At 39.2% G+C, this 22,454-nt stretch overlaps 1 protein-coding gene across 1 annotated transcript in view; it reads right to left on the reverse strand.

The window, feature by feature from the left end:
* The window catches only part of LOC121933653 (junction plakoglobin), a 22,638-nt gene extending 326 nt beyond the window's left edge, over window positions 1-22,312 (reverse strand). The window contains exons 1-11 of the mRNA XM_042473636.1: window positions 22,065-22,312; window positions 19,252-19,453; window positions 18,115-18,259; window positions 8,767-8,870; window positions 8,045-8,383; window positions 7,089-7,244; window positions 6,791-6,910; window positions 5,944-6,094; window positions 4,011-4,132; window positions 1,069-1,108; window positions 6-30 (exon numbers count right to left, since the gene is read on the reverse strand). Coding sequence (XP_042329570.1) covers window positions 6-30; window positions 1,069-1,108; window positions 4,011-4,132; window positions 5,944-6,094; window positions 6,791-6,910; window positions 7,089-7,244; window positions 8,045-8,383; window positions 8,767-8,870; window positions 18,115-18,259; window positions 19,252-19,453; window positions 22,065-22,282 — 1,622 coding nt within the window. The 5' untranslated portion in view covers window positions 22,283-22,312. The remainder of the gene's footprint in view (window positions 1-5; window positions 31-1,068; window positions 1,109-4,010; window positions 4,133-5,943; window positions 6,095-6,790; window positions 6,911-7,088; window positions 7,245-8,044; window positions 8,384-8,766; window positions 8,871-18,114; window positions 18,260-19,251; window positions 19,454-22,064) is intronic.
* Between the last annotated feature and the right edge of the window lie 142 nt (window positions 22,313-22,454).

Consider the following 22,454-nt stretch of genomic DNA (forward strand, 5'->3'; position numbering starts at 1 on the left):
AGTACATGCCCCGATACCCTGCATCCAGTTCTATTGTAACATAAAAAGGAGAAAGTAATACAAGGTTAATATTAAGTAGGTAAATAGCACAATTTCTATCATACTCCATAAATTACTCTGATAGCTGTAGAAGCAATTATTGCAATTCATTCCACCTTGTGCTGCACGGAATTTATAATACAATGCTCTTCAGTGGATGAGGATGAGAGTAATTCTTGTTTAAAAATAGCACTAGTCTGCTTAAGATTTAAAGCACCTGAAACATAACTAGAGATTTAGAGACTGAAACATCTCAGGAAAAAACCAAGTTTTCCATCCTTAACTGAAAGGACAAAAATAGTTACTGGTAAAAAGTGAAACATACACATTTCCCTAAAAAGTTTTCAGGGGTATTTCCCTTCCCAACCTGTGTTTCTGGGCCTTCACATCTCTACACACAAGTTAAAACTGTTTAACTACTTTGCATGTCTCTCTTTCTGCATGTATGTTCCACAAAGATCCGATAGTGAAATATTGGGGGAAAAGATGGAGAGGTCTGAACATGTTATAGTTCTTTAAAAATAAGTTAAGATTTTTTTTATTTTTAAAGAACTATAACATGTTCATGGTTGCTTATAGGTAGAATATACAATGTGGCAGACTTGGAAAATTTAGATAATGAAGAAGCCTTATATGGTATGGTTAACTGCAACAAAAACAAGAAGGAGGTAATTTAGCTACATACAATTTATTTTTCATTTAAAGTTGTTATAAGATTTAATATATATTATTTACATTTAACAAGACAGTAAGGAGAAAACTGGATAATAATTATAGAGGATTACTTATTTTCAGTTTTTAGATGATAGGTAATGTTTGTTTGCTTTTTTAAAGATATAATGAAAAAGTACTATATGTGTTTAAGAATTGTGCATTTACTTGGTGCATTAAAATTATATATAAAAATAAATAAACTGTGTAACTGCTTTGCATATCTCTTTCTGCATCTACGCTCTGGAAAAGACCATTTGGCTTTTTCTCATTCATTACAGTCACACTTCAAGAGAAAGTCTGGCAGTTCATACTTACCATCCCCATATGGCTCGTGAATAGGTATCATGCTCTGGGCCTGCAGAGAGAAGACAGATGGTTGTTCACACAACATGGTGACAGAAGCCTCGCCGAGGTCATGAGCTAACCTAAACTTGCCAGAAGGGGTCACTACTGAAGGATGCTATGGAGATAGTCCAAACTCCTGTTTCCTATGGCAACCTCAAGGACAACCATTTTGTGGGCTAATGAAAGAACTGTCAACCTTTACTGATAATGTTCAAAAAGTAGGATGGCAATGGAGCTAAAGTGTTGGGAAGCAAACCCAGATGCTGGAATTTAGCGCATCAAGCATCTGTTCTGCTCAGTCCCTGAAAATGTCATGGCCCTGGCAAATCAGCATTCCCATCCTTGGACAGGATCCAAGACTATGCTTGATAAATAACTGATTAACAGGTGGATGTCCTAAGACTGCTTTGAAACCTTTTCCCTCTCCCTGTTTCTCAGTAAGCAGTCCCTTTGCTTATCTTTACCCTTCCCAAATTCCTTGGGAAGTGACACACCCCAGAACAGGCGCCAGTCACAAAGACTGAGGTTCGACACTGAAAACAACTATATGAGATGTCAGATTGGGGAAACATGTTTTCCAAGGAAAGAGAATCAGTCACTGAAGAAAAGGAATACTGAGTTACGCAAACATCTGATTGGATTGCATTTGTTTTAAGGTAATTGGGCACACTCAAGTTCACATAGGATGCTGACCACCTTGCCACTGTCACAAAGGAAGTGAGACACCCCAATGATGTCTCAACACTGTATTCTTTAGTGGAACACAGCTGTTGCTCCCAATGTAATGGAGGCAGTGGTGCTGGGAGAGAGATAGTAGGGTTCAAGAGGGGCAAGGGAGTGTAAAGCTTTTAGCTGGTGCCATTTTCCTGATCAGATTTCCCTGGTTTTGCCAGATTTTACAATTGGCAAGCGGGGGGGGGGGATCTCCTCCTGAGCCATGCAGCTGCATTTACATAAAAGCAGAAGCTGTTGAAAGATCCAATTATAAAGTGGCCCACATATATGCTGGTTCTCAGTGTGAGATACCCACTACAGGGAGGTTTTCCTAAAACAGGAGTGAAAACAAACAGTGGCCTTCTGGATGTTACAAGACAGCAACTCCCAGTAGCCCTGGCCAGCATAGCTAATAGTAAAGACTAATAGGAATTGCAGTCCAACAACATCTGAGCACCCCTGAGTTGGCCACACTTATCCTTAAACACTGCTGGAAAAATCACATTTAAAAGAAGCCATTAGGCAGAACAAAAGGCTTGGCCAGCCCATAGCATTCTCTGAAGATGTCAGCCACAGATGCTGGTGAAACATCAGGAATAAAGTCTTCTAGAACATGGCCACACAGTCCGAAAAACCCACAAAAATCTACCATATATCGGTTGTTGTCAGCTGCTCTTGAGTTGGTTCTAACTCATGGCGACCCTGAGGATGAGACATCTCCAAGAAACCCTACCCTGCACTGCCTTGCAGATTCTGCAAACCCCTGCCCATAACCCCCTGGTTGAGTCTATCCATCTGGTTTGTGATCTTCCTCTTTCTTCAACCCTCTACCTTACCTAGCATTATTGTTTTTTCTAGTGATTTGTGCCTTCTCATTATGTGGCCCAAGTACAAAAGTCTCAATTTGATTGTCTTAGCTTCTAAGGAGAGCCCTGGTCGGATCTGTTCAAGAAGCCATTTGTTTGTTTTCTTGGTATCTAAGTACTCTTCTCCAGCACCACATTTCAAATGAGTTTTCTTTCTGCCTGCTTCCTTCACTGTCCAGCTCTAACATACATACATGGTAACTGGAAATACAATGGCCTGAATGATTCTGATTTTAGTGCTCAGTTGTATGTCTTTGCTCTTCAATATCTCTTTCAGTTCTTTCATAGTTGCTCTTCCCATTCGAAGTCTTCTTATTTCTTGACTGCAGTCTCCATTTTGGTCAATGTTTGATCCTAGATATGGAAATTCTTTGACTATTTCAATTTCCTCGTTGTCTAGATTGAATTTATGTATTTCTTCTGTGGTCATTATTTTTTATTCCTTATTAACTGTTCAAATTCCTGAATGTCTTCTGCTAATATTATGATGCTGTCTGCATATCTTAGGTTGTTAATGTTGCTTTCTCCTGTCTTCACTCCTTTTTCTGAATCTAATATCCATGGTGAAGAGAGGTCACTTCTCTGCTGTGGCAGTGAAACACTAAAGAAATTCTAAAGGGACACCATTGCTGCCATATTTCTTCCGAGGCATTGCAAAAGACTTCTGGAGATAACAGAGGAGTTGGTGCTTTTTAAAAAAGCTTCTCTCTGTACAGACTGTTGAGAGCTCCCTGCCTGTTTTTACCAAGTCACCAGAGGTGGGGAGTATGGAGAAGGATTGAAGAGGCAAAGGGTGCCTGTGTACCCATTCCTCACTTGATGTAAAGAACTTCTGCCAAGTCACCAAGAAGGCTTCTTGGCTTCCCTGCTTTCCAGAGGTGGGGGTGGGCAGGATTGAAGAGGGAAAGAGCGCCCATGTCTGTTCAACCCCACTTTTCATGTGTAGTGAAGATCAGCCATGGTTTCCTGTCCTTCCCCACAATTCATCTTCCTTCTCTGCAATCAGCCTGTAAATGTGAGGGTGCAGGTACTCAGGGGAAGTACCCCACTCAGAACTGAAATGAAGATTCACATTGAAGCCATTCAAACCCAAATGCTTGACCTCCAAGATGCTTCCAAGTTTTGTGTCTGAAACTGACTGGGGAGGAATAGGTTTGTTTTGTTTTAAAAATGGAGCACTACTGTCAACTGGTCTAGGTGTTACTTTGAACACTTTGTTATTTTAAAACCACTCATCAATTTCACCTAAATTCTTAAAAGAATATTAATTTTTCAAACAACTGAGAAAGAGAGACATAGACTATCAACATGCTCCCATTTCCCGACACTCACAGCTTCCCAAGCAGCAGGGTCGTGTTTGAAGAGTGAGTTGGTAAGTTCCACAGAGACACGTTTCCGATAGTCAGGGTTCTTGTCTTCAGAAATGCGGAACAGCACAGCTGCTGCGTATGTGGCTGGAGAAAGAACAAGAGACCCTTTAAGAACTCCCTCCTCCCACTACTGTCAACCACCATATGTTGGCAACTGTCCGCCATGTTTTTTCCACCTTCAGGTATTTGTTCTGCACTCAATTGCTTTGGTTTCCTTATCTGTAAAAGAGCAGTCTATAAATCTCTGCTCATTATTTCTGATCTCTGTACCTGCAATTATTTTCTAAGCCAGTTTACTCTATGGTAAAGCCTTTCCTAGACTGTACAATTTTAGGGGATGAGAGTGGTTGTGTTTGAAAGCTCACTGAAGGGAAGATAGAGAGAGAAGGAGGGAGGGAGAGAGGGGACACCTCTGTACACAGAAAACTAATCTTCTGAAATAAAGGTTCACCATATTGCTCTCTTCAGTGTGCTCTATTTTTCTGTAAGCAAGTTTCCCCACATCACATAGGACAAATATTAAACTATGCAAACTCCACAGATCCTCTCCATTTTCCTCAGTGATTGCAGCAAAAGCTTTACCACTCAACTTTGCAGGCTGTGTGAACTGCCCCTTCGTCACTTTCCTTTGTTCTGTCTCAGTCGAGTTCCACCACTGCAAGGGTACCACATTTACCCTTCTTTATACTTATCAGAAGTGCATCCAAAAACTGTATTTATTATTATGGAGCCAACAGGTTAAAATTCAGTTCAAACTCCTCTTGCAAGTAGCCCCAAGATCTCTTCCCTCATCTATCTTTTTGATCAATAAATCCAACTGCTTGTCTTCAAAACGTATGACTTCACACTCTGTACCATTTAGTGTCATAAATTTCTATTATTCCCATTTATGAGATCATCCATGTTATTCTTCTATAACTTCTGAATCCTTTGTTGCAGTAAAGATGGCTAATTGAACAAAGTCAGCAAATCTCATCTACTTTCTGTCTCCAACAAAATTACTGAAAATCTAAACTAGGTACTTCTCTCCAACTTGAACATTTAACTAGGAAAAACACAGCATCTTTCTTCTAACCAATCTCTTTCCCATCTTACTGAAGAGTACAAATACAATCAATCTTTTCCAGCTCCCTTTCTCTGAAAACAGTTGGCATGACTTTACTTCAGTTAGCCATGTGCAGTCTTGCACCTCCCCTGCTGGTTATGCTCACACATTTAATTACTTTTTCAATATTTGTTATCTAGGTTTGTCAGTACTAGATAATTAGGCTAGGCTGGTACAGTTTTGCAAGTCTGCCTTATGACATTGCAACTCCCTTTTCCCATCACTGAGTAGTTCAGAATTCTATTCTGACCATGCAATGACCAATCCCACCCCCCAAATGGCTATTTTCTAGTTGCTGGAGAGCAAAGGGATCAGCAATGCAGGCAGCTAGTTTCCTTTAGGTGCAAGGATGTTATCTGAAGGGATGTACTGGGACTTCTCAGATTTCTGCTGGTGTCTGTCACGGCACACCCAGCTAAAGGAAAATAACTGGATGCAATACCAGTGATCAGCTGACTTCCAACAATCCAGAAATGACCATGTTGGAAAGTAAACTGGCTGGGGGTGGAGTGGGGGCTAGCAATAGGAGACATTGCTACGTGAAACACACAAGTTTTTTTATGCAGATCTCATCAAGTTACTATGTCAGAAAAGGGATACCATTGGCCCTCAAACTATTTTGATCTATAAATCTGGTAAAACCCACTCAGCATAGGCAACAGTAACATTTGGGTGGCCAAAGGCCTCCCACCCTTGTACCATGGGAATGTGGAACATTCAGACAGCAGAAGATGGCTGCATGTGGAGTGAAAGGGTGTGAAGTAGCATTCACATGTATCCATGACTGTACCTGTGCCTTCATTCCTGGAGTGCAGAAGCTCCATCAGTGGAGCAGAGGCACCCTCTGCGTCAATGGCATCAGCTGCCTCTTTATCCTGGGCCAGCTCACAGAGCACACCTGCAGCTACACGCTGGATGTTCTCCACTGGAGAATATAGAAGCTGAGATTGGGAAAAAGCAAACGAAAGGGAAAATAAGCCATGGAATGTTTCCACTTCATCCCATTTGCCTTGCCTCCTTTCTCCCATTCCTTCCTCACACAGAGCAGTTATTCTTGATATTAAGCCTGCTGGCAGAGACTACAAAGATTTGTTTTACGTACTGTTGTCAGTGGTTGATAAACATGACATGAATACAATATGGCAGTGCTTACCAAGAATGAATGTAAACCAAGAGACAGAAGTGTTGTGGGAAGACAAGCAAAGCCATTAGCAGACTGACAAAGCTACCCAAGGATCTGCCCTATTTAGAGCTTTGAAAAAGTAAGATTTTGGGGGACAGTGGCTAAGCCAGCTGAAGGATTTCTGGAGCTGTAATTCCCAACCCCTCTAACTTTTCCAGGCGCTGGCCTTGTTTCCCATCATGATATCCATCACATCTATATTTTGCTGTCCTTACAATGATATATGGAAGTGGTACCACATTTTAACATCACAATTGTTAAGCTGCATTAAACTGAGCTGAAATGGTGACTGGCCCAGGGTTATCCAGCAGGCTTTGTAATAAAAAGGGGATTTGAATCAAGATCTCTGCTCCAAGCCTAGTTCTGTACACCCCATTAACTCCATAAGAATCAAAGCACCTGTTTCTACCCACATTCATTTCTTCCCACTCCCAATCCATTTAGATGCTCTCACCTGCACAAAGAGTGGAATGGTATTTAGGCGGAAGATTTCCATTCGATTCATGGGGTCGCGAGCTAAAATGTGCAGTGCGCCCGTACAGCCTTCCACTATCTCTTCCATCTTCACTCCATCCTGAATTAGCAAGAGAACCATTAGAGACCTAATTGGCAGTCCTGCCTGGATCCCACATCCCACAAAGCAGCCAATTCAAAGTTACACCCAGGATGACTAAATGTTCAGAGTTTCTAAGTCTCAAAGCAGAAGTCATCCAACAAAGGTAGCTTCCACCCATATTCTCCAGTCTTCTCACCGTGTATGGTTGCTGTGTGCCAGCTGCTGCGTGACGCTGGGCATCTTGATGAGCCTTCACCAAAAGTTGGACCAGGCGTGGGATAACAGCAGCTTCCTGCAAGGGGGCATGGTTGGCGGGGCACAAGGCCAGGTTACGGATGAGGCCGATGGTAGCCTGTAAGCAAAGGATAAGAAAGGTGCAAGTTCAAAACACTGCTGCAGAGCTAAGCCACTTGAAGATCGTGGTAGGTGTTCTGCCATTTGATTGTAGCAAGGAAAGAACAATAGACCAATGCAACCCAGGCTCCTTTGCTCTGAATCAGGGTCACAATAGAAGAGCTCCCCAGAAAGTCCAGCTCTCACTGGCTAACAAAAACAATTCTCTCTACCCGATTCCCTCTCATACTTTCTTACACACTTCTAATGAAAAAGCCAGTTCTCTAACTCCACTTAGGCACCTCATCTCTTGTTGGTATCATTCTTATAAATATTACCACCTACACTTTAAGTGTTCAAAATATCAACTGAAGCTGGGATGGGGGACCTTTGGCCTTCCCCATAATCCCTTACCGTTGGCACTGTTGAGTGAAGGGAATTGTAGGCTAAAACATCAAGAAGGTCTAGTGCTCTCCATCCCTAGTCTAAGTAATATTCTTTACAACAGGATATAAGGTTGGCTGGTATTATTATTCATCCCCATATTACAGGTACAAAGCTGGAAAACTAAACACAGAAAAAAGAGGATGGCTTGTCTCTATCAACTTCCACAGCCAGACTATGGCTTGAAATGGAAATGTTCTAGTTTGTAGCTCATGCACAGAGCCACATCATATCACATCACAACACAGGTGCCAAGTACATATGTAGCCTGCCTCCACAGTTGCCATTTACTCAACACTATTCTCCAAACACACACTCCAGACTGCATTATGTGGAACACATAAATGCTCAGCCACTGCCCCTCTACACCCATACCTTGATCAACGGCCACTGATTGGGCTGATTGAGAAGCTTAACAATGGCAGGGATGCCATAATTGATCCGCACAGAGTTCTGGGCCATCTCAGCCTCAGGGTGTCGGCTGGTTAGGTGCCTCAGAGCACAGACCGCTGGCTCAGTGATATCTTCTTTGTCTCCTGCCCGGAGTATGGTGTGTATCAGGGCCTCTACCCCATTTGACTGGGTCACTAGGGTTTTGTTCTTGCTGTTGTTGCATGTCAGGTTGGAGAGGGTGCCAGTGGCACAGGTCAGCACGTTGATATCATCTGAGCTCAGCTGGTTAACCAGGATCTTCAAGACACCATCAAGACCCTCCTGTAGGGGATGGGGCAGAGAGTTCATGAGATGTCTATTAGCAACTCTACAAATCAGAAGCCAAAGATAAAGGGGGGGGATGTTATCAGTTGAAAGGCCTTGGAACAAGTATGACCTCAGAGGGACACCAACCAGCCTCCAGCAGCTAATCCAGAAACAAAGAGAAGGCTAAGGGAAAAATCAACATCAGGATTTGCCAGCACTATAACTTTGTAAAGGGAATGGATCCTTGCATTACTGCTGATCTTCATGCTCAATCCCATTTTCTAGCAGTCCTGCCTAAAACAGATTGCTGATCAGGGTCTGCAGTGAGTATATACAACTATATTAGGCAGTGATCAACATTCAAATAAATGGCTTCTTGGGAAAAGGATATTGCTTACCTGCTTTGTGGCCACATCTGAGAGGTTCCTCAGAGTCCAAAGGCAGTTCTGCACAAGCCTAGGACTGGCACTGGTCAAGTGTTTTCCCAGGGCTTGCATACCACCTGCCAGTGGGGGAGGAGGAGAAGCACAAGATAAATGCAGAGTTATCATTCTGCTTTGCATGACTTGAAGAGACAAAAAGGACAGTCGTGAAAAGATTGAAGGTTACATTCAGAGCAGGTCAGCCTTCTCCAGCATGGTGGCTGCTACATATGTGGGACTACTACTTTTATCATGCTCAGCTAGCATGACCTTGGTGGATGGGGAGGACTGGAGTTGTATTCCAAAAAATCTGCAAGGCAACTGGTTATGGAAGCTGGTTCAGATAATGGCAAGCTACCACTTATTGTTGGGTGCCTTCAAGTAATTTCTGACTTATACAGACCCTAAGGCAGGAAAATCACAGGATTTTCTTGGCAAGATTTGTTCAGAAGGGGTTTGTGTTTGCTTTCCTCTCAATCTGAGAGAGTGTGACTTGTCCAAGATCACCCAGCAGGTTTCCATGGCCTTGTCCAACATTCAAACCGCTACACGTGCTGGCACTACCACCATATACTGTAACTGGAATTTAGTTTTTCTAGAATTCAATTCTGGCATCTCTATCAGGAAATAGCTGAATACTTTTTTTTTTTTTTTAAATATATATTTTATTTAATAAAGACAATTAACATACAACATTGGAATACATAACACCACACAATACCATACAATACAAACATGTAAACATATAAACCCTAACTATAAGACAAACACGTTAAAAACATAAAGCTGTTTTCAGATGCTTCCATTTACATAGTTCTGAACCTTCCTTCTTCAAGTGCATACACCTTTTCATTTAACTTATAGATTCATTTTCCATTGTCATTTTTCCTTTGTTTCTTTATACAGAAAATGTTCCCTTTTTCCCAGCTTTGTTACAATGTTTTACTAAGAAAAGGATTTCCCAAAAACAGAAGGGCAAAAAACAGAACAAAAATAATAATAATAATAATAACTTGTTCCTCGAACCGTTTTCTTTTACTATTTCTTTGTAATCACTTCCTTATGTTTTCCCTAGTTCTAATCAAATTTCCAACCATATATAACGCTATATAACTTAACACAGTTCCAATCCTTCTCCACCTCCTTTTTATTTACATCCCGCAAAGCAGCAGTTAAGATATCCATATCCATTGCTTCCCTTAATTTTACAAACCATTCTTCTTTTGATGGAATAGATTCTTGTTTCCATAATTTTGCATATTCTATTCTTGCTGAGGTCAGCATGTATAAAATTATACGCTCTTTGTTTTTCTCTATTTTAAGATTATGTGTCATGTTCAGTAGGAATGTAAGGGGTTCTAGTGGAATCTTGATGTTTAGTATTTCTACCATCAGCTCCTGTATTTCCTTCCAATATCTTTGAGCTTTAGGACACTTCCACCATAGATGAATGAAAGAGCCTTCCGGTCTATGACACTTCCAGCATTTTGTGTTGCCAATATTATACATTTTATTTAATTTAACAGGTGTCATGTACCAGCGGTACATCATTTTAAGGAAGTTCTCCTTGTAGTCCTGATTGAGAGTGAATCTGTTGGATTTTTCCCATGTTTTTTCCCATGCTTCTAATTCTATTGTTTTACCCACATCTTGCGCCCATTTCACCATTACATCTTTTACAATTTCATTTTCCAAGCTTCTCGTTCTTAGTATTTCATAATATTTGGATATGTGTTTTTTACCTTTTTCTGTGAGAATTTTGTCTAGTTCATTTTTATCTTTTGTGAATCCCAAAGTTTTCTTGTCTTTCTTAAATTGTTCATATAGCTGGTTATAAGTAAACCATTGAATATTTTTCCCTTCTTTTTGTAACTGTTCTTGTGGTTTAAATTTGAAGTTCCCCTCTTTATCATATGATAATAGCTCTTCATATTTTAACCACGGTTCTCCTTTTCTTTTTGATCTATAATGGAACGCCTCTTGTGGGGACACCCACAACGGTATCTGCCCATAGAATTGTTTTTTAATTTTTAACCAAGTTTTCAACAATGCCCTTCTAATAAAATGATGTTCAAAGTCTTTATTGTGTTTTGTTTTCTCATACCATAGAAAGGCGTGAAAGCCGAATCTCATGTTGCTGCTTTCTAATGCAAGCATTCTTTGGTTGTCTAGATTTACCCAGTCCTCCATCCACTGTAGACATATTGCTTGATAGTAAAGCCTAATGTTGGGTAGTGCAAATCCTCCTCTCTCCTTGCTTTCTGATAATAGTTTCCAATTGATCCTTGCCTTCTTACCCTCCCATAAAAATTTCGTCAAGTCCTTTTGCCATTTATCCAAAATTTTATCATCAGATAATATTGGGATATTTTGGAATATGTACAAAAGTTTGGGTAAAATTTGCATTTTGATGATTGCTATCCTTCCGGAGAATGATAGCTTCAACTTTGTCCATTTACCTAAGTCTTTCACTATTTCCTTCCATGTGTTATTATAGTTATTTTGAAGCAGATCAATGTTGTTTTTAGTTAAATATATCCCCAAATATTTTGTTTTAGTCGCTATTTTGAATCCAGATTTTACACTTAATTCTTTCTCTTCTTCCTTATTTATATTTTTTGTTAACATGACAGTTTTATTATAGTTGACTTTAAGGCCAGATGCCTTTCCGTATTCTTCTATCGTTGTTTTCAGATGATCAATGCTGACAATCGGGTTTTCCAAAAAACAGATTATGTCATCTGCGAAAGCTTTGATTTTAAATACCTGATCTTTTGCCAAGACACCTTTTATTTCCGGATTATTTCTTATTGCATTATTTAATAATTCTAAAGTAATTACAAAAAGTAAAGGGGATAGAGGACACCCTTGTCTGGTGCCTCTTTTGATATAAAAGCTTTCTGTTTTTTCATTGTTTATGATCAATTGTGCTTTTTGTTCCTTGTATATATTTTGTATCCACAGGTCAAAATTAGCACCCATTTCCATTTTCTTAATAACTTCAAAAAGAAAGGTCCATTTCACTCGGTCAAAGGCTTTCTCGGCGTCTAATAGTATCATACCCAATTTTTTTGCATTATGGTATTCAAAGTGTTCTATGATGTCTATTACTGTTCTTAAGTTGTCTTTAATTTGACGGTTGGGTATGAAGCCGTTTTGATCATTGTGAATATTTGACTGCAAGATTTTTTTTAATCTTCCTGCAATGGTAGCTGCAAAAATTTTGTAGTCTGTGTTGATCAAGGAGATGGGCCTATAGTTACCAACATCCAATCTGTTCTTTCCCTCTTTTGGGATCAGAGTTATGAAAGCGTCCTTCCATGTCTCTGGTAAACCATTTTTTTTAATATCATTCAATACGTTGATTAGTGGTTCTATTACTACTTCCACCATTTGCTTATAGTAATTGGATGGTAGGCCATCCGGGCCTGGAGCTTTCCCCGGTTTCATATTTTTTATTACTTCTATTATCTCTTTTTTTGTGATATCACGGTTTAGATCTTTTCTTTGTTCTTCTGTTAGTTTGTTTATCTTTTGTTCTTTTAAGTAGTTTTCTATTATATTGGTTTCTTTTTCCTTATCTTGTTCCTGTAATTGATTATCATATAATTTTCCATAGTAGTCACGAAATATCCTTTTTATCGCTTCTTGGTTGGTGGTTGTTATTCCTTCATGACAGATTTCCGTTATTAGTCTTTTTTCTTTTTCCTTTTTTAATTTATTCGCTAATAGTTTGCTTGGTTTATTACCAAATTCAAAATGTTTTTGTTTACATGCTCTGAGTTTCTTTTGTATTTCCTTAATTGCTATTGATTTCAATCTTTGTTGTAAAATTTGTATTTCCATTTTGATTCTTTTGTCCCCTTTTTTCTTCCATTCATCTTCTTTTTCTTGTAATTCTCTTCGTATCTCGTTCTCTTTCTTTTGTTCCTCTTTTCTTTTTTCTGAGTTTATTTTTATAAATACTCCTCTAATGTAGGCTTTACTTGCATCCCAAATCACTTTGTGTCTCATTCCTTCTGTTGTATTAGTGTCAAAATACATTTTTAATTCTTCTTTGACTTTGTTCACTGTGTTTTCGTCTCTTAATAAATCGTTATTAAGTTTCCATGTATATTCCTGTTTTTTCTCATATAGCTTTAATATAATTGGATTGTGGTCTGATGATGTTTTAGACAGAATGTCCATCGCTTCTATTCGTGGTAATAATGCCTTTGTTGCAATAAAGTAATCGATCCTGGAGAAAGAATCATGCACTTCTGAGTAGAAGGTATAGTTCTTTGCTTGGTTGTACTTGTATCTCCAAACATCATACATGTTAAACTCTTCCAAAATCCTAAAGAAGGATTTAGGGAGTTTTCCTTGATTTTTCTTAATTTGTTTCCCTGAGTTTGATTTTCTGTCTATGTCCGGTTGTATTACTCCGTTGAAGTCCCCAAGTAATAATATGTTTTCATATTCAGTATTTTTTAGTTCTTTATCTAATAATTCATAGTATTTTTCTTTGTTCTCTAATGGGGCATATATTCCCACAATGAGTACTGTTAAGTTTTTGAGTTTAACCTCTATTGCAAGGTATGTGCCTTGCTTGTCTTTGAAGATCTCACTTGCTTCATATTTTTTGCTTACATATATCGCCACTCCTCTTTTTCTTGTGTCTGCCGTTGATACAAAACATTGTCCTAGTTTGGGGTTTTTTATGTATTTTGCTTCTTCATTCTTTATTCTGGTTTCTTGAATACATATAATGTCTCCTTTTAATTTCTCTAGTTGATGGAATATAATGCTTCTTTTGTATTTGGAGTTTAGTCCTTTTACGTTCCAAGATATAATGTTTATCACCATTTTCCTTTAATCCTTTAATTATAGCTTTATTTGCTTAGTCTTTGAATATATATAAGTATTTGTATTTATTTTGTTTATTTTCCACCCCTTCCGCCCCTTTTTTTTCTCCTTATAGATTGTTTATTGATTTACACTTGAACAACTTTATTTCACTTGTTTAAAATAAATTTGTTAAAACGTTCTTTAGTTAATTAGAATAAGTCCTTCTTCCTTGTCTTCATTTCTGATTTCCTTCTCAGGAGTGACAGCTACTAGATCATTATTTGTGTTGTCTTCTTTCCTCTGGTTTTCTTGGTAGCTTTTCTCCTCCTCCTTTTTCTTTTCTCCATATCGGTTTGCTTTCCATTCTCTTGCTTTGAATGTCTTTTTCTCTCCATCTTTATTTTCTCTTCTTAATTTTTGTTCCATTTCTTTTGCCTTTTCGATGTTGTCTATTCTATATCTTTTTTGTAAGTAAGTGAAGGAAACGCCTTCAATTCTTTCCCATTTATAATCTATCTCCATCATTTTCAAAATCTGTGTCAATGGTTTATACTTTTGTCTCTCTGCCATTATTTGTGGAGGTATATCTTTAAAGATTTTTACTGTGGTGTTTTCAATTCTTAGTTGTTCTTCATAACTTCTTTGTATAAACAAATCTCTCATTGAAGTTCTTAAGAAACAGATTACCGTATCTCTTGGTACTCCTCTGTCTTTTGCCTGTCTTGAGCTTATTCTGAAGGTTTTATCGATTTCCATTTCCATCTTTTCTATAGAGCTTCCGATATATTCTGCGAGTGAAGGTAATAATTTTACCGTAAGGTTCTCGTTGTTTTCTTCTTTGATTCCCCGAATTTTTATACATCTGTCTCTATAGCGTAATTCATTTGTCCAATCCCTCAGTTGGAAATGTTCCTGTTTCTGTTTCAGTTCTTTGACTTCTGTTTCTATAATGGCAGTCTTTTCTTTTGTCTTTTCAACTTCTCTTTGTGTTTTTGTTATATCCGAATTCATTTTGTCCATTTTTTTACTTATATTCTCCAGTTCTTTTTTCAGATCTCTCCTCATTTCAGCTCTCGTTTCTTTAATTTCATCTCTCATTTCTTGACTCGTTTCCCTCAAATCCTCTTTCATCTCCTGTCTCATTTCTTTCATCTCTTGTCTTATATTTCTGATTTCCTCCAGAAGCAACATGTTGGGGTCCATAATTCTCATTGTATCTTCAGTTGAACCTCTTCTGTTTTGCAATTGTTGCGATTGGAGATGTGCTGTGACTTTTCTAGCAGTTGCCATATTTCCAATCTGTATCAATTATTATCCATAAATCATTAAGATAAATGAAAATTAATTGCTTTCAATTACTTTTCTCCTTTTAAGGTTGGATTGTTTTACACTTCCCATGCCATGATTGTAATACCTATAGAAACACAATCTCATAACAAAACACCAAATTTGCTATGTTTGCTATATTTACTATAATACTAGGTTGTAGTCTGCGCAGGTATCTCTATATTCAAATCCCACAGAGAAAATATTATCTGTTAAAATAAATAATTACACTTATCTTACTTTGCTTACTCAGCTTTTTTCAGTTAATGTCAATTCTAAGATCTATATGAGTTTATTTAGTCCACATACAAAGTCACGTTCTATTTGTATTTTCCCTTCTAGATTTAGTGTCCCTTAGTATCTTCTCATATATTTTCAAACCAAATGTAAATATCCAAAATTCCACAAAATTATCATTGAATTGTTTTCTTCTTATGGTTTCCTATAGCCAAACCTAGCTATACAAATTCTCAGGCTCAGTGGCAATGAAAATCTTCTCAATATGTAACAACCTCCATACTTACATGTACAAAAATAAATTCAATCTCTATCTTAATCACTATGTTTATATCCTTTCAACCAGTAATATTGTCACCATAGCCCCCAAGTTCTGATATTTAAGGTTTTACTTAAACCCTTTACAGCATACTCTTTAAACTATTGCTTTTTATAATATCTATAATATCTTCCCACAAAACAGCAATTCCCCAGTAACATATGACTGGGTTGCTTATGACAAAAAAAGATTTGTTTACCCCTTCCCCTTTCAGTTTACCAAAATCAAATTATTATTTCTATTCTTAACGGGAGAGATTATTATCCTTCCCTGCTATGAGACACACAATATATAACAGGGTATTTAATAAACAACTCTATTCTTTAAAGATACAATTTAGTATATATGTATATGTAGTCAGTATATATATATATGTATCACCAATGTTGCCACTGTCTTACTCTTTCCTTTTCTATTTCCTTTCTTCTTATTGTTGCTCTTGTGTTCATGAGCTTAGTACCTTCTCCTCTTCTTAATTTCCTGTGGGTCTGTTAAGTCTAATTAGTTCTTTGAGGCTTTTACCCTTAAGCTTCTTCTTTCCCTTAGGTCTTTTCTGATGGTTCTTCTTTAAAAAGAAAAACAAAACTTAAGTTCCAAGTCCTCAGGTCTGTATCAGCCTTTGGTTGTTAATGTGCTCTGCCAAACAGTCTTTTAAAACTCCACTTTCCAAGCCCCAAAACAATATTGTTGTTGCTGTTGTCTCTCTAATTTTTCTCTTTCTCTTTCTTGGCTCTTCTTTTTGCCTAGAGTCCATATACTGTGTCCTTTTTAAACTATGTTTCTTTGTCTGTTAAGTCAAATGTTTCTAGAAAATAAATTCCTTATATCTCTCTGTTGCTCTCTCAGTTTTTGTTTCTCTTTAGTCTCTTGCTCAGTGTCCTCATTCCCAGCATGTATCCCCAGCTGCTTTCAATCCTGTCTCCCCTTCACTCCATGCCTTGCCTTGTCTTCCAGGTGTTACAGTTCCAAATGGTTTCTTTTAATTCCTTTAATTTCTCATCCCTTTTCTAAATCTTTACAAAATTATGTTCATTTATATTTTTATTCTCTAGCTCCCCTTTTCAAGCTTCAAATAGTCCTTCCCTTCTATTCCCTCTCTCCCAGTTATTTTTCCAACGTCTTTTCTTTGTCTTTTCCTTTTCCTTCTGATGCTCTTGAGCAAAATACTGTCCTTAATGGGAACAGATATTTAGGAAAATGATGCACAAATAAGGTGTTTAATATTCTTTTTGCCGCTTGTCTTACTTGCTTCCCACTTGAAATGTAAAGTGCGGGTTGCTGCTGCACTGAAAACAACAGCTGCGAAAGCGGGTGGCACAGCTCTTCGGTCGCCGCACTCCTCAGTCCCGGGGGTCCGGGATTTCTCCTACCCCCCCCAGTCTGGTTCCAGCTGGCAACCCCCAACGAGCTGCCTGGGTAACCCCTCTTCTCCAAGGCGGTTAAGGACGGGTTGGTTGCTTCCCCGTTCCTCCAAGAACCGTTTTCGCGGAGGTTACGGTTCCGAGGTTTGGGAGCACCTCGTACCTGCTGCCTCCTCGCAGCTCCCTCACACCGGAAGTCAAATAGCTGAATACTTTTAGTATAACTTTGCAACCAGCATCTTGCAAAGCTTAAAGCAATGAAGCAAGTTATTGCATGTTAGAGATGTTAAATGATAACACTTATTAAGATTTTGCATGTCAACACATTTCCAAATAATATATTTCCATTTATTTATTTATTTATTTATTACATACTAACATTAAAAAAGCGAATCTTTAAATCAGGGGTGAGAATTGCATGTGACTTTTGGAATTACCAGCAACTACCCAAAGGTTTATGGTTTTCAGCCATAAAAATTTGCTTCTTGGCTGTAAAAGACATTTGAAAAGATAACTCCTTGTGGGGCTCTTCCATGCTGTATTAGGATGTTCCACAACCTGAAACAACCAACCAAACCATCAACAACTAGTGGGATGCTTAAAAATGATACATCATCACTTCTAGTGGTCAGTATGGTGGTTCCATCATTGTTGCTGTAGCCTTCTGGAGATCTACATGGCACAACAATCCAACAGTGCAGTGCTCCAGAAAAAAGACACATAGGTATTAGTGTGATTATATCAATGTCCTACTGTAGCTGGGCAGCAGCTCATCTATTCTAATCCTACAACAATAGTGAAGCTAAGAAGGTACATATTTTACTAGTTCCTGGATAAGATATCTCTGGGAAACACATGCTCCTTGTTCTGACGTTTTCATGAAAGAGGTGGATATAACCATTTATTAGAAACTGCAAAAATTATTTTGGATTACAACTCCCAGAACCCCCCAGCTAGCACACCCACTGTCACTGCCATTTAAATACACTCTTCCCTTCATGGCACAGACACACTGATATATTACCCTCATTTCTTGTACCCCATTTGTTGTTCTGAATAAACTTTCATGTAGAGATCAAGAAAGTTTATTCTTTGCAAACCTCATGAAAAGAGCTGATTGCCATGGAATGGAAAGGTCTTCAGCTGATGTTGTAAATGATTGTCTTAAGACACCAAGGCAAAATCAAAAGGTGACAATGGCAGGCAAAGGACCCTGTCACACTAACTAGGGGTTCTCTCACAGCAGCCACTCACCGGCTTCCACAATGGCTGGTTTGTTGCTGGGACAGACAGATAGGACCTTGAGGACACGGCTGGTTGTCCACAGCAGCTTCTCATATGTATAACTCCGCATAATCTGAACAAGAGCTTGTGGGCCTCCATTGGCCAAGATAATGAGCTGAAAAAGCAAACACACATCACAAACAGTTGATCTAGACTCTGTGAGTATCCTGAAAGCCAGTGTGATGTAGTGGTTAGAGTGTTGGGTTGGAACTTGAAAACTCCAGGTCCCAACTCCACTGACTCATGAAATTCATTGAGTGTTTTGGGCCTGCTACTTCCTCTCTCAGTATGACTGCTATGTTTTGTAAGAATAAATGGGGAGGTGGCCATGAATGCCATCCCCTTTTTGTTCACTGGTATAACGTCAGGATATAAATGTAACTAATAAAGCAAAGGTAGAACTGTGGAGCCTTCCAGCAGCCCTAAACAGTACAACCGCTGGACAGGAATGTTGGGGGTTGCACTCCATTTGGGAAGCTACACATTTCCTGCCTCTGTTGTATTGGATAGTCCAGGTTGGTTTAAATTACACTGCCACATTAGCAAAAAGAAAAGGGTAAAAACATTTTAATTTGTGAAGGCTTTTGGCAGGGGTCTACCTTTTGCTTGCTTTTCCTGCTACAGTCATATAAAATACTGACAACTGCTTTTTAAATGTATAGCAGAATATCATCTCTTGTCTTTTTAAAAGAAGAAAAAAAATGGAAGGAAGCCTTGATGAGGCTGCTTAGGAACAGAATTATTGTGGATTCCCAGTGCTATAATAAAGTCATGATTACAGCACACTCACTGAAATCAATGGGAAAGTTAGTAATAACTAATTTAGCTGACAGGATTCACTGAGCCTATGCTAAGAATGATTAAGTCTGGATCCAATGCAATACTCTCTCCTTTCTCTGCAACCCCATCCACTACACTTGCTCACGCAACAGCTTCCTCAGATCATATTGTAATCCTGCCTCGATCTGCAGGGGGAGGCGGGAAATATAAATAAAAATTATTATTATTATTATTATTATTATTATTATTATTATTATTATTAGTCACTCACCACCCCACAACAAATAAAGACTTCTAGTTACTTAGCATGACTTCCCTTTCCCTTACCTTGCTTTCCTGGTTCCCATAAGCAAGAAGCTGCAGGCAGTCAGTGGTGATGGCAAGGAACTTTGGATTATTCTTGGTCAGCAGGGGGACCATTTTCTGCAGCCCATCAGCCAGGCGCACAGCCATCTTGGCCCCTTCCTGGTATAGCAACAGATTGTGAAGGGTGGTGATGGCATAAAACAAGACTGACTCCACAGGAGAACTAGGTATGGAAGCAGTGGGAGAAAAATGGGGCAAGAGAAAGAATTTCTGTTATTTTAAGGCATGTAGCAATCTTCCTGTTCCCCAAATAAATACAGTCAGCCTTACTTATCCACGGATTTTTTTATCCATGGATTCAAGGATCCACGATTTGAAAATACTTATAAAATTCCAATAGGCAAACCTTGATTTTGCCATTATATAAGGGCACCATTTTACTCTGCCATTGTATATAATGGGACTTGAGCATCCATGGATTTTGGTATCCCCTGGGCATCCTAGAACCATACTTCAGAAGATACCAAGGGCCAACTGTATAAATTATAGTAAAATTTGAAACTACAACAAAAAACAATTGAATACATTACTATTATCCACTTTGTCTTCAATTCTCAAGCCCACGCAACTAAGGATGGTGCAGTCTGGAAGAAATTACTGTTTTATGTATCTTAACTGAAGGATGCCCTAAAGAGTTTGGATACTACCGTATACAGAGAAGGTATGACTGAAGGTTCACCTAGCCCAGTAAGGTCTATGCTGACAAGCTGGTGGTAACAACCCCCAGTCAGAGAAAGGACTTTCCCAGGTCTAGTAGCCAAGATGCTTTTTTTTATAGATTCAACTGCTGCATTAACGAAGTATACAGTTCCCTTATAAGAAGTGAGAGTGAAGCTCCATCTCACAAATTTGTACATCTCAGCCACTCTCTTGATGATCCGGCCTACGACTCCCACAGTTCCTGTCCATTGGCTGTTCTAGTTGCACCTTATAAGACTTGTACTTTTAAAAGCCAGAAGAGCAACATGTTGTTTAGTCCTGAATTCTAACCTATTTCTATCTCTACTCTGCCAGACACTAGGATCCCTGAGCTTGCTTCTTTCTGTATATCTAGTACTTGTCCTACTGCTTAAGCTACAGTCCACTCCCTTCAAATTTTTATAATTTCTTTATTTCTTTATTTTATTTTATTTATATCTCATATTTCCCCAAATATGGGAACCAAAGCCAAATCTATAAGTGAAGTGGTGGGTGTTATTTTTTTTTTGTGGCAAACTACCAAACTTTATTGTGGGGTAGCCATTGGCAGTGTGTCTTTGCATGGGGATGGATAAAATGGGGCATGCAAATAGGAAAGAGAGGAGTTATTTGGAATTTACAGGACTTATCAATTACAAAGAAAGTGTCAGGGAAACCAAGCAAGGCTTGGCTATGGCACGCTGAGACTTGCATTTCCAAAAACAAAGCCAGCGCTTCCATATTAAGGCAGCTGCTACTCAGCTCCATTTTGTGCCAGTTGAGTGTGGGCTTGCAGTTGGCAAGGTGCCGCTGCAGCTGAAGTGCCTAGCAAGATTTCCATGGCAAATGAATAGACACAATTTCCAGAACAGGAGTGCTTATAATAGCTCTAGAAGGTTCCAAATATACTCTGTGCAGGTGCAGGAAAACCAAATTGTGTGATTCACAGAAACCATGAAGAAGTGAAAATCTTCAAGCACTACCAACTAACAATCGTTGGGCAGCTCAGAGGCAACCCAACCCAGCATCCAGAATAGGTCATATGCTTAATTTTGAGAGGTACAGAAGGTTGAAGTGCCCTGTGTCCTGAATACTGTGTGGTGTGATCCCAGGGGTATAAGAATTACTTGCAATAAATCACTGGTAGGGGAATAGCACTCTCTATGGGCACAGAAACAATGAAAGTGAACACCAATGTCAGGCTGAGCCTTGGGACAAATTAATCACAACCCAAACAACCTGAATGCAATTGTTAGCAGCCTGAGTAAGTGTCCCATATATTGCTCAGATTTGAAAGCCCTCATAAAGATGATGGCAACTATGGCTGATGTCACCTGGGAACATTGGGGAGGTTTTACAAACCCTTAAAGTTTCTCTTGGTTGGTCTTCACATCCAGGACCCGATGATGCAATTGGTGCAATTGCTCCAGGCCCCTCACTGGCTAGGGGCCTCAGTGCTGAGGGGAAAAGGTGTCTCTTGCTTTCTCTAATTCCTCAGTTGCTTCCCAGACCTCTCGATGCTTACTCCCTTACTCTCTAGATTTTGTGTGTGACTTGAGTAACAAGTGTATGGGGTCAGGCAGTTAAGCTCATCCAAGCTGCAGGTCTGAAAAAGGGTTCATGAATGAAGATTTTGGGCTGCTGTCTCAGTTGCTGTGCCATGTATATTTTGCTTATTTATCTCTTTTTTACATTACCACTGTTAAAGTGGCTCACCCATATGGTGCAAAGAGCCCCCCTGTTTTTGGAACTGTTCCAGGGCACCAACCATCTTAATCCAATTGCTGGCTACAGAAAGCAATACCTAGTGATCGTTCTGAACTTGTATTATGGCTATGTGATGTTATTGTTTTAAATAACTGTGTATTGTTTTGCACCAGCCTAAATATGGCTTGAGGAGGCTAGGTATAGCAATGTGTTAAAGAAAAGGCACACAAGTAAGAACTGAACTGGGTTCTCATCCAGACTGGAGCTGGCACAATGCAAGCAGGAAAATCAAATCAGAGGAGGCAGGGAAAAGGACAGTTTTTGTTCTGCACACACAGGAAAAACTGCAACTGATAAAAGCTGAGCTATGCCAAGGGCTGCAGGATTACCTGAGCATGCGCACAAGAGCTGGGATACCACCAGACTTAAAGATGGAGAGCAGCCCCTCACGATGGTGGGAAAGGTTATGGAGGATGCTGGTGGTGCAGCGAGCTGTATCTAAGTCACTGGTATTCTGCATGGTGCGAACCACAGCGGCAACAATCTGAGGTGATTGCATTAGAGCACGGCGTGATGCCTCCTTCTTGGAGAGCTGGTTTACAATCATAGCAGCTTTGCTGACCACCACCTGGAAAGAATGAAGGTTACTGGCAGTTGACTAAGATGGCACAGACAGAGCACCCTGCTTTATTATGCTTCCTCTTTGTACCTTTCTATTGGTAACTATGGCCTGTTACAGACAGGCCAAAATAAAGCTGCTTCGAGTCACTTTGGAGGTA

This window comes from Sceloporus undulatus, chromosome 6 (genome assembly GCF_019175285.1).
Source record: "Sceloporus undulatus isolate JIND9_A2432 ecotype Alabama chromosome 6, SceUnd_v1.1, whole genome shotgun sequence".
NCBI lineage: Eukaryota > Metazoa > Chordata > Lepidosauria > Squamata > Phrynosomatidae > Sceloporus > Sceloporus undulatus.